This window comes from Humulus lupulus, chromosome 6 (assembly GCF_963169125.1).
Source record: "Humulus lupulus chromosome 6, drHumLupu1.1, whole genome shotgun sequence".
Taxonomy (NCBI): domain Eukaryota; kingdom Viridiplantae; phylum Streptophyta; class Magnoliopsida; order Rosales; family Cannabaceae; genus Humulus; species Humulus lupulus.
Genome location: NC_084798.1, coordinates 199,123,735 through 199,137,809, shown reverse-complemented (window position 1 = coordinate 199,137,809; position 14,075 = coordinate 199,123,735). Strand labels below are relative to the sequence as shown.

Genomic DNA, 14,075 nt, shown 5'->3' with positions numbered 1-14,075 from the left:
TGGTTGTGTGTGGGGTTGGGCAAAGGCATGGGGGGCATGGGGCTAGGTTCATGGTGAGGCGCGACTGGTTCATGGGTCTGGATGGAGATGAGGCGCGTGAGTTGTGGTAGTGTCATGGGGTTGGGTGGGAGGTGGAGGTGGAGCTTCGGGTGGTGCAAGGTGGAGGTGAGATGGTGGGGCGGCTGGGTGAGAAAAGTGTGAGATGATGATGATAGGATTAGGGTTTCAAAAGAGGTTAGGGCTGAAATTGGAAGATTTAGGCCCAAATCAATCTTCTTTGAATTTTAGCAACTTTGCTGAAGCATTGTACCAACTTTGTTGCAACAAAGTTAAGTCAGAGAGCTGCCATTGTCCACTGAAACTTTGCTGTAAAATTACACGAACTTTGCTGCAACAAAGGTAAGTCAGAGAGTCGTCCTTGTCCACTAAAACTTTGTTGTAGCATTACAAGAACTTTACTGCAGCAAAAGTAAGTCAGAGAGCTTGCTCAAAATTGATGTTGTAGCATCATATTGACGTTACTTCAACAAAAATGCCTAACTCTGCGACCCATTTGATTATATTTTCTCTACAACCATAAGCACATTTAACCATCAAAAACCAAAATCTAAAAGAAAAATTTTACTATATATATTTTTCTTTACTTTTTTTTTATATATATTGTATATTTTCTTTATATATATATTGTTTGGGTTGCTTTACAATTAAATCTCCAAACTCCATAGCATCCCAATTTGTTACATCTTTTTCAAGGATCCTCCAAAGAGATTGAGCACTTGTTTCACTCAACTTCTACACCCCAATAGGGCTTGAGTCTTTGGCCATTAACCTTGAATTCTCTTTCGGAGCCTTCTCCACGCAATTCCACCGCTCCATAGGGATACACCTTAACCACCAAGAATGGCCACGACCATCTTGACTTGAGCTTGTTTGGAAATGGCTTCAAACGCGAGTTAAAGAGCGAAACTCGCTGGCCCTCTTCAAACACTCTTGGTTGAATATGCTTGTCATGCCATCTTTTTGTTTTCTCCTTGTAAAGTTTGGTCTTTTCATTTGAGAATAAGTGCATCTCTTCTAATTCATTCAACTGCAACATTCTATTTTCTCTTGCAAGTTGCAAATCCATGTTGAGTGCTTGAATAGCCCAGCCCCTGACCTCGTCGCCGCGCCACCCACCTCTCCGGAGCCACCCCGTCCCGCCCTCTCTCTCCTGCCCACAACACGTCCCTGGAGCCACCCTCAAGTCAGCCTCGTCCGCCCTCTCTCTCCCATAGCACATCCTAGCCTCCTACCCCCCCGCAGCGCCTCCTAGCCACCGGCCCGCTGCCCAGCCCCCCACCCCGTCACCCGCTGCCCCATCCCAGCCCCCCACCCGCATGCCACCATGCGAGAGGTATATATATATATGTTTTTTTTAATATTTATATACATATATGTTTTTATAAGTTTATATATGTTTGTATATATTTATATATGTTTTTTTTCAGTTTATATATATACATATATGTTTTTATAAATTATATGTATATAAATATAAAAAAAAAACATATATTTATATATGTGTGTATAAATATATATATGTATATGTTTATATGTGTGAATAAATGTATATTTGTTTATATATATATTTATATGTTTGTGTATGTTGATATATATTTTTGTTTATATATATGTGTATGTGTGTATATATACATGTTTATGTTATATGTGTTATATATATATATTTTAATAACTTTGTTTTCTTTTTTGGAGAAAATAAATAGGAGTAAATTTTGGAGTCTTTTCATTTGGAACTGTTGACCGCGTTTTTGGCCAACGACGTGAGAACGTCAAAAACGATAAAGTCTTCAAGAGAAATTAAATGACACAGACGGTTTTGAAAAGAAAGTAAATAACACACGCAATTTTTATAGTGGTTTAGCCCCAATATATTGGCTCCTCAGAGTTATGATAAAGTGACTTGGCTTAGGAGTAGCTCAGTAAGCCATGTTAGACCAGAGAAATGTCATACCAGAGAAATGTCATGCTAGACCAGTGTGCCATGTTAGACCAGAGAAATGTCATGTTAGACCAGAGATGTGCATGCTAGAACAGTGTGCCATGTTAGACCAGAGATGTGTCATGCTAGACCAGTGTGCCATGTTAGACCAGAGATGTGTCATGTTAGACCAGACTAGAGATGTGCCATGTTAGACCAGAGGAGTGCGTGTCCTACCAGCAAAGTGCGTAACTGTCCAGTAGAGGTATGGCCGACCAGAAGGTGATATTCATCAACCAGGTAGAACAGACTACGTCAAGATTCCCAGAAACGGCTTCAACAAGAATCGGTCTTGGCATACGCGGGAATCTCTCATTCTTCCCACAAATTGGGTGTTCTGTTACATTTTGAATATTTTTGTAATTTAAATATAATAAATATAATGAAATATCCCGATTCTAGGGGAGAGCAGATGTATGATCCTAAGCCTATAAATATATGGCTTATGGGATTAGAAAAGGACTTTTGGAAATTTTGGGTCTGAATTTTCTAGAGAGAGAAAGTGCTTGTATCTGAAAGAATTCTTGTATTCTTGTAATCTGTACTGAAGAAACTCAGTTGGCTCAGTTCATCTGATCTTGAGTGCAGATCTATAATCACAACTCTAAGTGGATTAGGCTATTACCAACATATTGGGGCTGAACCACTATAAAAATTGCGTGTGTTATTTACTTTATTTTCAAAACCGTCTGTGTTGTTTAATTTCTCTTGAAGGCTTTATCGTTTTTGACGTTCTCACGTCGTTGGCCAAAAACGCGGTCAACAGGAACATTTTCTTTTGGATCCTTTTATTAATTGGTATGTGTCTCTTATTTATTGTTTTATTATTGTTATTATTATTATTTACTATTGTTAGAGGAGTTTGAATATCCTGAATATTCATCCATAGTGAAGTAGGTTCTATGAAATTTTTGTGTGCTATGAAGATATAAGGAAGAAAATTATTGTGTGTTGTTTGAATTGTATTTTTTTAAATGTTTACAGATGGCTAGGTCATTAGTATAAGGGATATGCTGCCTAATTTTTTGTAGATTTATAGAGTCGAGATAAGGTCTTTTATAGGGTTGGGGGTCAGGATAGAGTCTTTATAGGGTTAGGGGTCGGGATAGAGTCTTTATAGGGTCGGGGTCAGGTCGGGATAAGTTCTTTATAAAGTCAGGATTATTATAGGGTCGAGGGATTGGATGAGGTCGGTGTCGAGATATGGTCTTTATAGGGTCGGGGTCGGGATAGGGTTTTTATAGGGCCGGAGGTCGGGATAGGGTCGGGGTCGAGGTAGAGTCTTTATGAGGTCGGGATAGTCTTTATAGGGTCGGGATAAGGTCTTTATAGGGCCGGGGGTCAGGATAGAGTCTTTATAGGGGTAGAGGTCGGGATAGAGTCTTTATAAGGTCGGGTCGGGATAGGGTCAGGATACGGTCTTTATAGGGTCGGGGGTCAGGATGAGGTTGGGGTCGGGATAGGGTCTTTATAGGGTCAGGATAGGATCGAGGTTGGGACAGGGTCTTTATAGGGTCGGGATAGGGTTTGGGGTTAGGATGAGGTCGGGGTCGGGATAGGGTCAGGGTCGGGATAGGGTCTTTATAGGGTTGGGAGAGGGTCAGGATTGGGATAGTGTCTTCATTGGGTCGGGAGAGGGTCTTTATTGGGTCGGGGGTCGGGATAGGGTCGGGGGTCGGGATTGTGTATTTATAACAAAAAATTGTTATTATTTCTAATAACAAAGAAAATTGCTATTATTTCTTATAACAAATAGATGGGCGATCAGATTATACCCCCCTCATTGACAGTATCGATGTTGAGATGGCTGAGAGATACCGAGATAGGAAAATTAAGCGGCATGCCCACTTCAAAAAGTTCTACAAAGGACCAGATGATTGGGACGAGGTCCTAAAGAATCCACCCAAAGATGTCAACGTCGATGAGTGGAAACAAATTTGTGAGTTTTTCAGGAGTCCAGAGTTTATTGCGCGATCCGTGAAGAACAAAATAAATCGAGACCAAATGAAGTACTCTACAACACAAGGCACGAAATCATTAGCGACCACTTGTCACGAAAAAGTAAGTGAAAATATTAACTTAATTAAGTAGTACGAATTTATAAGTTCTCTAACATTCTCATTTTATTTATTAGTTGAACCCAAACCTAATTGAAGAATGGAAGGAGTATCACTGGACCAAAAAGAACAAGAATTTTGTCAACGAGGATGCTAAACAAGATTATGTAAGTTTAACTTTATTATCAATTCAAATAATTATATATTTCTTTTGTATTATAATTTTGTTAAAAAACAGGTTAAGTTGAAGTCAACTCTTGAAGCTGAGACTCAGCAGATAGTTGAATTTGGTACTGATGATTCTTCCTCGGTCAATCAAATGAAGATACTAAGTCAGGTTCTTGGTGAAAGGTGGGGCCACCAGCGAGGTGTTGGCCGCAAATTAAAGGGACAAGCGTTAAGTCGTCCCTCTCAAAACACTCAGTCTCAGGCACCACCTCAACAGTTGATTGAGGAAATACATGGATTGGTTGACATTGTGAAGGTCATGAATGAACAGCTTCAGTACGTGTATCAACAACTTCCACCTGAAAAATGTCTGACAACAAACGTGGAGATGTAGAATACATATCAGCGATTTTTCGAGAAGTATGTAGGTTCGTCTTCTGAAACTCAGACACAACACACATCTCAAGCTTCAGCTTCTTAGCCTTCACCAGGCCATCCCGACACACCTGCATCAACTTTGCCCTCTCAACCTTCGGCCCAGCCATATATGTATCAATGGTTGATGCCTTCGTACCCTCAGGCTTATCATCCTCATATGAGCGGACCTTCGTCCCAACCCCCGCCTCCTCATATGAGTGGGTCGTTGTCTCAACATCTGCCCTATCTGTATCCATACATGTATGGACCTGGAGGATCATCATTGCCTCTACAGTATCCATGGGCGATGCCTCTACACACACCACAGGAATTGCAGCCATCGCAGGCACCAGAAGAAGGAGACAATACGGAGGACGTCGAGGGTTGAGATGTTTTATATATTATTTTATTAAACAATAACTTTTAATTAAAAAAAATATTGTATGGATATTTAATTTGGATAATATTGTATTATTGGATTGTTGTTTGAATAAATTATTAATTTTATGTATATTTAATTTTAGTATTATTATTTTTATGCATATTTAATTATGATATTATAAATTAAAAAATATTGTTTAAATATCTTATTTTAATATTTTTTTATTATTTTTTATATATTATTTTAATATCTTATTTTTTTTAATATTATTATTTTAATAAATTTTTTTTTTGTTTTGTCGCCGCTAATAATCAACATTAGCGTCGAAATATTAGTGATGACACGTCAGCGGTGACATGTCATCGCTAATGACCATCAACGACGACTTCGGGTATTATTAGGGGCGACATCCGTCGCCTCTAAAGAGCCTTTTTGTTGTAGTGAGAAGTCGCCATCAAACCCGAGCATGAAGCCGAAGCCACCACCACGCCAAGGGGTGCTTCAAATGTCCAATTGCAAGAAATGGAGAGCCTAACATGTACCAACACACCAACTAAGAGAAGGAAATGTCTATTTCTTTGTTTATATGATCTAACAGGTTAGTTTATGAATGTGTTTAGAAATCAATATTTTGATTCTTACATCACTTTATAATTTTCGTAGTTTCTAATACCCAATTTTCAATAATGTCACTGAGATATCGTGCCTATGAGTATGACATTTATAAATGTCTTAAATGTAAAACAACCGTATACATAATAATAATAATAATAATTTATCAAGTAAATGATTGTTAAAATACTCAATATTTTCAAAATATTACACTTTTACACTCAATATTTTTTTTTACACCCAATCTTTTATATATGGTAAAAAAAAATCAAATATGTATATATAAATATATATCTATATATAAATATATATCTATATATAAATATATAGAAGTGCAATATTGTGATAATATTTGAGTATATTTATCACCAAAAAAACTAAAATGGGTATAAAATTACAATATTTTGAAAATATTGATGATATTTACCAAAGAAAAAAAAAGATTTAACATAAATTTGTAACGTTTTGAAAATATTAGATATTTACTCTAGTTCTATAGCATGGGACATGGGTAGACATATAACTCTGTTGTGGGTAGACACATAACTCTATTGTATTATTTTGTAATACCTATACAAGTTATAACTTACCATTATTCACATGCATAAATTATAATGCTTTTGGACATTAAAACTGTCAAACTAACTGGTTTTTTAGTATGTATGAAGAAATAAAATAAAGAATAATGATATGTGCACAAAAACATTAAACCATAAAGAATGATGATATTGTAGAAAATCTTTTATTTATTTTAGAGATAATTCTTGTATAGCTGCCATATATCTATTTTAGGAATGAAGTTATTAGGATTGGTTTTTCTGTATTCATTCTTTGATTTATTTTCCTATATAGGGATCCCTGTAAAGCTTTATATACACGTTTTTGTTTACAGAATAATATCATCAGAAAATATTTTACCCTATTTCTCTTGGTACCAGAGCCAGCGCTTTCCTCTACCCTATTCTCTTGGTACATAATAATATCTCTGTTTTTTTTCATATTTTTTTTCTCCTTCCCTTCCATCATGTCTGAAACCAATGAATCCACCACTATTCCAACCGATTCCACCACTATTCCACAAGCTAGTTCAGTCAAGTCCATTACTTTTGATTCTAATTCTGTCCAAATCACTACCATTTGGTTGAATGGTGATAATTTTCTTAGATGGTCTCAATCTATATGAATGTACATGAAGGGCAGTGGAAAAATGGGGTACTTGACGAGAGAGAAGAAGGAACCAGCAGAAGGAGATCCAACCTATGAAATCTGGGATGCTGAGGACTCCATGGTCATGGCAAGGCTTGTGAATTCCATGGAAGAAGAGATCAACTCCAACTATATGTGCTATCCTACAACAAAGGAACTTTGGGAAAATGTAACTCAGATTTGGAGAATCAATCCCAGATATTTGAGTTGAATCTCAAACTTGGTGAGATAAGACAAGGTGAGGTCATAGTCACCAAGTATTTCAACTTGTTGAAATGAATCTGGCAATACCTGGACCTCTTCGACACCTATGAATGGAAATATGTTGAAGATGGGAAACACCATAAAAAAACAATTGAGAACACTCAAATCTACAAGAATCTGGCTGGACTGAATGTGGAGTTTGATGAGGTAAGGGGAAGAATTATTGGACGACAACCTTTGCCTCTTATTGGTGAGGTGTTTGCAGAAGTAAGAAGAGAAGAGATTCGGAGGAGTGTTATGCTCAGAAAAAAGATCCAAGGAGTTGCTGTTGAGGGTTCAACTTTGGCTACTACAGGAGGAGGCTATAGCAGAAACACGTATCCGTAGAAATTTGATGAGAAACCTCGAGTTTGGTGTGACGTTTATAACAAACCACGTCATACCAGAGAAACCTGATGGAAAATCCATGGGAAACCTCCAAATTGGAAAAGCAGAGTGGAGAGATCAAGCAAGCCTACTCCTACTGCCAATGAGGTTGAAACCATTCCTGTCACTAAGGAGCAAATAGATCATCTTCATGCACTGCTGAAAACCAACTCGAACTCATCTGGTATTCCTAATGTCTCTAGTACAAATACAGGTAATGAAATGTAATGACCCAACTAATTCTAGACTTTGGACCATTAAAACTACTTATACAGACACTATTCTTAAGAAAACATACATACAAAACATTGATAACTTTATTAAAAACTATAAAGTAAATATTGAAATACATAAATTCGGGGCATGGGATCCCATTGTTTGAAAGATAAAACATAACTTCAACTTAATTAAAATTGTTTACAAAACTAAGTGCGGAAAATGCATATAAACATAATTAAAAAGACTGAAAACAACGTCGCCCTCGAATCGTTCACGCAGTTCACCGAATCCATTCCTCCTCAATACACAACCCCAAGCTGCCAAGAATCCTTCCGCCGCCATAATTATTTTCCTGCATACATAAAAAATTAAGGAATGAGCCTAATGCCCAGCAAGGAAAATCTACTAATAACATAAAACATATACATAAACTACATCATAAACATATACTATAACATATGTCATATACTACTACAATGGCCATCATACCTCTTGGGGCTTGTTAACTAAGCAAGTCATATGCCCAATAGATTTGTGGGGCTTGCTAGCTAAGCAAGTCATATGCCCATAAATCATTTAGGGCTTGCTAGCTAGACAAGTCATATGCCCAAGGCTATAAACATACTATACATATTGTAACATAAGATTACATAAAATAAGATAATCATAACATCATAATAGCATAACATATCATATAAGCATTTAAAATTCTATCCTATTTTCTTTACCAATACCGGGATGTGAGAACAAGGACGGGATTTGGGACACTCCTAAAAGCCATCAATAAGAATGTGAGTATTCTAAAAGAAAGAGATGAAAAGAAATGAACTAAACCACCGAGAAGAAGAACTTACCGAAAAGAAACCTTAAGTTCAAAGAACTTAAATGCCTAAACAAGAATGGAAAAACATTGAGTTAGGATTTGAGTAAAGAAAACTATAAGAAACTAATGAAACATATAGAAATGAACTAGGAATAGGAATACCTTTGAATGCACTAGAACCGAACTACACCTCGATATAGAAAAACACATTATTTTACCTTACTTCCCAAGTGTTTTAAAAGCTTAAAATGATAAAGCTTATAACCCCAACCCAAGTGTTTATCACTCAAAAGTAAACCTAGCAGCTTGAAGGCTCTAAACTCAGCTTGAAGAATGAGAGAAATGGCTGGGTACTAGGTCTTATTTATAGAGTTCCAAGAGTGAAAAGATCTTCTTTTAGCTTGAATAAAAATAATAAATATTTAATTGAAAAACATTTCAATATTCATTTAGCAGAGGCTTAAGACTCGGTCAAAAGGTTCAGAGGCTTGCTAAGAGGTTAAGTGTTGAATTGAGCTCGGTTTCAAAACCATTTGAAAATCTTGCCCTAGGGCCGATATATTGCCCATAGTAGGCAATATATCGCCTGGGCCTATATCTCGAGGCTCGACGATGCGTTTGTGCGAAGTTACGTGTTTTTCGTATTCCCCGTGTGGCGATATATCGCCACTAGAGCTGCGATATATCGGCATACGCTGAAATATTATACACGTAATTGCACATTTTCAGCCTAATTTGAATTGGGTAAACAGCTTTGACTGAGTCATATAACGTTTTTTAAAGCTGCTAGCAGGTTCTGGGGTTTTTAAATATTTCTCTTATAAAACTATTCATAAAAAATGCTTAATTTCTCAATAAAAATGCACACGACAAGTGTCATGATCTTATAGGTTCTATCTAAACCTTATAGTATAATAAATATCATCTTTATAATCAGCTATATTAATCAAACCTTATGTTATAATTAACATTCTTAAACTATAGGTTAAACTTATAAAATCTATGAGTGTTGGTACGAGTGTTCAACTAAGTCTTGGCTTGAACCAAAATCCACAGTAATGAACATACTATAACTACTACTAGCTAAACTACTGCTACTACTATCTAACTAGCTAAGTAAAATTCTTGGACTCTACATGAAATAAATGCTCTAAATTATTTTCTGACATCATCTGCTCCATAGATAATAAATTCTGGAGCATCTGACCATATGAACAATTCTTCTAACTTTTTTGACTCTTATATACCATGTTCAGGAGATAAAAATGTTAGAATAGTTGATGGTAATTTCTCATCTATTACAGGAAAATGTTTAATTAAACTTTCCGAGGGAATATATCTTAAATCTATTCTCCATGTTCCTAAACTTACCTGTAATCTCTTATCCGTCAGCAAGTTATCTAGAGATTCTAATTGTTGTGTGGTTTTCTATGAATCTCATTGTCTTATTCAGGATCAGAGTTTGGGGAAGATGATTAGCAGTGCTAGGATGATCAATGACCTCTATTATTTTGAAGATAAATTTTATAGTAATAAAATTGCTCAAGGGTTTAGTAGCATCAGTTCTCTTTCTGTTCATGATCAAATAATGGTTTGGCATTACAGACTGGGTCATCCTAGTTTTTCTTATTTAAAACATTTATTTCCCGTATTATTTAAGAGATTGAATCATTTATCTTTTCAATTTAAGAGTTGTTTATTGGCCAAGAGCCAAATAAAATCTTATATTAAAACATCTTATCAGCCTTCAAAACCTTTTTACCTTTTTCATAGTGATGTTTGGGGGACCTTCAAAAGTTACCACTAATTCTGGAAAAAAATGGTTTGTTACTTTTATAGGTGACCATACTCGTCTTTGCTGGATATATTTAATGAGGGAAAAATATGAGGTTGAACAAATTTTTACAGTATTTTACAATATGATAGAGAATCAATATCAAACAAAAATAAGTGTTTTAAGAACTGATAATGGAACAGAGTATTTTAATAACACCTTAGGAAATTTTTTAAAGGAAAAATGAATTGTGCATCAATCTACATATCCAAATACTCCCGAACAAAATGGGGTAGCTGAGCGAAAAAATAAACACTTGCTTGAAGTTGCTCGTGCTATGATGTTTTATATGCATATTCCAAAATATTTATGGGGGGATGTCATTCTTACTTCATCTTATTTGATTAATAGGATACCTACTAAGGTTTTGCACTATATTACTCCTTTGGAATGTTTTAAAAAGTTTTTTTTTTTCCAAAATCTAGACTTAATGTTGATTTGCCTTAAAAAATATTGGGGAGTTTACATTTCTATACCAATAACATTAAATAATATCAAATTTGTTAATGAAAAAAATTATCTACTGAATTCCTACTAATTATTAACATTGCTAGCATTTTCATCTGATGTAATAAAACAATAAGAATCCCATATATTACTCACATTGATATAATATTTCCCTAAATAAATGTATACGTTGCTAACAATTTCAGATGTAATAAAACAAAATGAATCCCTATATTACTCACATGATAAAATCTTTCCGTAATCAAATGTATTAACTTCATCTAAAAATAAATAAATAAATATATGTATTAACCAAATTATTACATAATATCATTGCTTTATTACACATTTATCTTCCCCGTATTTTTGTTTTAATTCACATCTTATATAATATTTGAATCAAACATAAACAATACACAAATCACTATTGTATATAGTTTGGCTATTAGCAACACAACTCCATTGTTGTACTAGTAACCAACTTGAATAGTAATATAAAGGGGGACTGAAGAACATAAGGTGCCACCAAGTAGTCCAATATTGAGAAAAACAATCATTTTGGGTACCATTTGGTAGCTTTTTAATGTTTCTATTACTTTTATTTTTTATTTTTCATCCAATCTAATACAAAAATTATAGACCTTACCAATTTCTTATATTTCTTGAAATTAGTTTTGATGAAAATATTTGTTATGTGAATAGTGGCTATTTGTTATAGTGGCTAAATCATCAAACTTATGTGGTGTAATCTTTAATTAGAATATGTTTATACATCAATATCGTATGATACTCGATAGTTGAATTATTATAACGATATGTTTGTTTAAATTAGTAATGTCGTTTGATACTAGTAAGTATATAATTGTAAAAATATAATGTTATATACATCATTTCTACCATGGTATAGTTTATTAGTTATATCATTTGATACTAGTAAGTATATAATTTATTAAAAGTATACCATTTTGTATATCAATAAATTGATGTGATTTTTAGTATATAAAATGATGATGATTAAGGGTTTAATTTTATAGAAATAAGAGTAGTCATTTATAAGATTTGGTATTGTTAAAAATTATGTTTATTCAAGTCTTTTATTTGATTTGTTGCGTATGACATACAACTGATTTTGTATCAAGTTTTGTTAAGGGAATGATTCTACCATTTTTTTATTAGATACTTGAAAGTAGTATTTTAATATTGTTCGATTAATAGTATTTTCTACAAGTGCTAAAATGATAGAGCATATGCTTTGATTGTAAGTGTGTGAATCTTTTATTTGATAGTTGAATAATTATAATGATATGTTTGTTTAAATTAGTAATGTTGTTTGATGCTAGTAAGTATATAATTGTAAAAATATAAAGTTATATACATCATTTCTACCATGGCATAGTTTATTAGTTATGTCATTTGATACTAATATGTATTTAATTTATTGAAAATATACTATTTATTATATAAATAAATTGATGTGATTTTAAGTGTATAAAATGATGATGACTAATATAAAAAAAATAGTAAAAATAAAAAAAAATATCAAGGATGAATCTTAAAGTCAAGGCGTAATATAAGAAAAGATATTTAGTATGATATATTATGTTAAAAAAAAGTTGGTATAATAAATAAGTAAATAAAATATGATTGTATGTTGTTTACGTTAATTAATATTATAATATAGGTATATTAAAATATCAGTTTCAAAATAGTAATTATTTATATTATAAAGTGTGTGAGTGTAAATCTTCCAAAAATATTTGGTTGTAGTGCTTGTGTTCACCTTTCAAAAATATCTAGGTCCAAGTTAGATCCTAGAGCAGAGAAATGTGGTTTTTTTGGGCTATCCTCCTAATAAAAAAAGGCTATAAATGTTTTAATCCTTTTACTAAATGTGTTTACACAATTATAGATGTTTCTTTCTTGGAAAATACCCCATATTTTCCCCAAAATTTAATTCAGGGGGAGAATGTAGTGGAGCCAAATTTTTGGGAAATTATTGAGCCTTTACCAAACACTATTCTTGATGTTTCAATAAGAAAAACTCAACCCCAGCTTGCTGATTCCGAATCTGACCTTGGTTTGTCAGAAAAAGAAATGCTACGATTAATTAAAAATCGTAATAATCTTGAGCCTGTGATTTATTCAAGAAAAAATATATTTGAAAGAAATAGAGATCCTCTAATCATCCCTGCACAAGGTCAAACAGAAGCCTTGAACGATGGTCCTTCAAGTACCCCAGGTAATACTTCTTCTATTTTTACTCCTAATTTATCTTCAAATATTACTCTGTCTACTTCAAATTAGATTTGAATCCGAATTCTGTTCAGCCTAAATCTACTACTGAAACCATTCTAAATTCAGCTCCAGAAATATTTAAACTAGATGTAACTTGGTCACATGGCACAGCAAGAAGCAAAATATAGTGGCAAGAAGTAGTGCTGAAACTGAGTTCAGGATTGTGGTGGTAGGTGTGAGATTTTATGGATAAGAAGATTACTGGAAGAACTAAAGTCTCTACAATCATCTCCTATTAACTTATACTGTGATAACAAAGCTGCAATCGCAATTGCTCACAATCCGGTACTTCATGATCGCACTAAACATGTGGAAGTCGATAAGTACTTTATAAAAAAAAATAGAAAAAGGACTGGCTTGCATGTCTTACATTTCTACTAAGGAACAATAGAAAAAGGACTGGCTTGCATGTCTTACATTTCTACTAAGGAACAAGTAGCAGATATATTTATAAAAAGGGCTATCCAAGAAGCAGTTTGATTTCCTAAATAGCAAGCCTGGCTATGGATGACATTTTTAGACCAGCTTGCGGGGAGTGTAGAAAATCTTTTATTTATTTTAGGGACAATTCTTGTATGGCTGCCATATATCTATTTTAGGAATGAAGTTATTAGGATTGATTTTTCAGTATTCATTCTTTGATTTATTTCCCTATATATGGATCCCTGTAAAGCTTTATATACATGTTTTTGTGTATATATGGATCCCTATAAAGCTTTATATACATGTTTTTGTGTACAGAATAATATCATCAGAAAATATTTTACCCTATTTCTCTGAATTTTGCACCAAAACAATAAAGTCGGCAAATAAATTTAATTGTTTAAATGAAATTGACACATCAATTGGTGTAATAGTTTAGTACATAATTTTGGTTAACATATATTTACTCTAAAATAAATCATGTCAGATCAAATACATATTGGGACAAGGTATCCCCAGTTCAG

The 14,075-nt window shown here is 33.9% G+C and overlaps 1 protein-coding gene across 1 annotated transcript; it reads right to left on the bottom strand.

Moving 5' to 3' along the window:
* Positions 1-781: 781 nt before the first annotated feature.
* LOC133785841 (uncharacterized) lies at positions 782-1,126 on the bottom strand. The gene has a single exon (XM_062225057.1). The coding sequence runs from the start codon at positions 1,124-1,126 to the stop codon at positions 782-784; it is 345 nt and encodes a 114-aa protein (XP_062081041.1).
* Positions 1,127-14,075: the final 12,949 nt, after the last annotated feature.

Excerpts from the sequence above, each read along its gene's own strand:
- LOC133785841 (XM_062225057.1), bottom strand. The coding sequence starts at position 1,126 with ATGGATTTGCAACTTGCAAGAGAAAATAGAATGTTGCAGTTGAATGAA.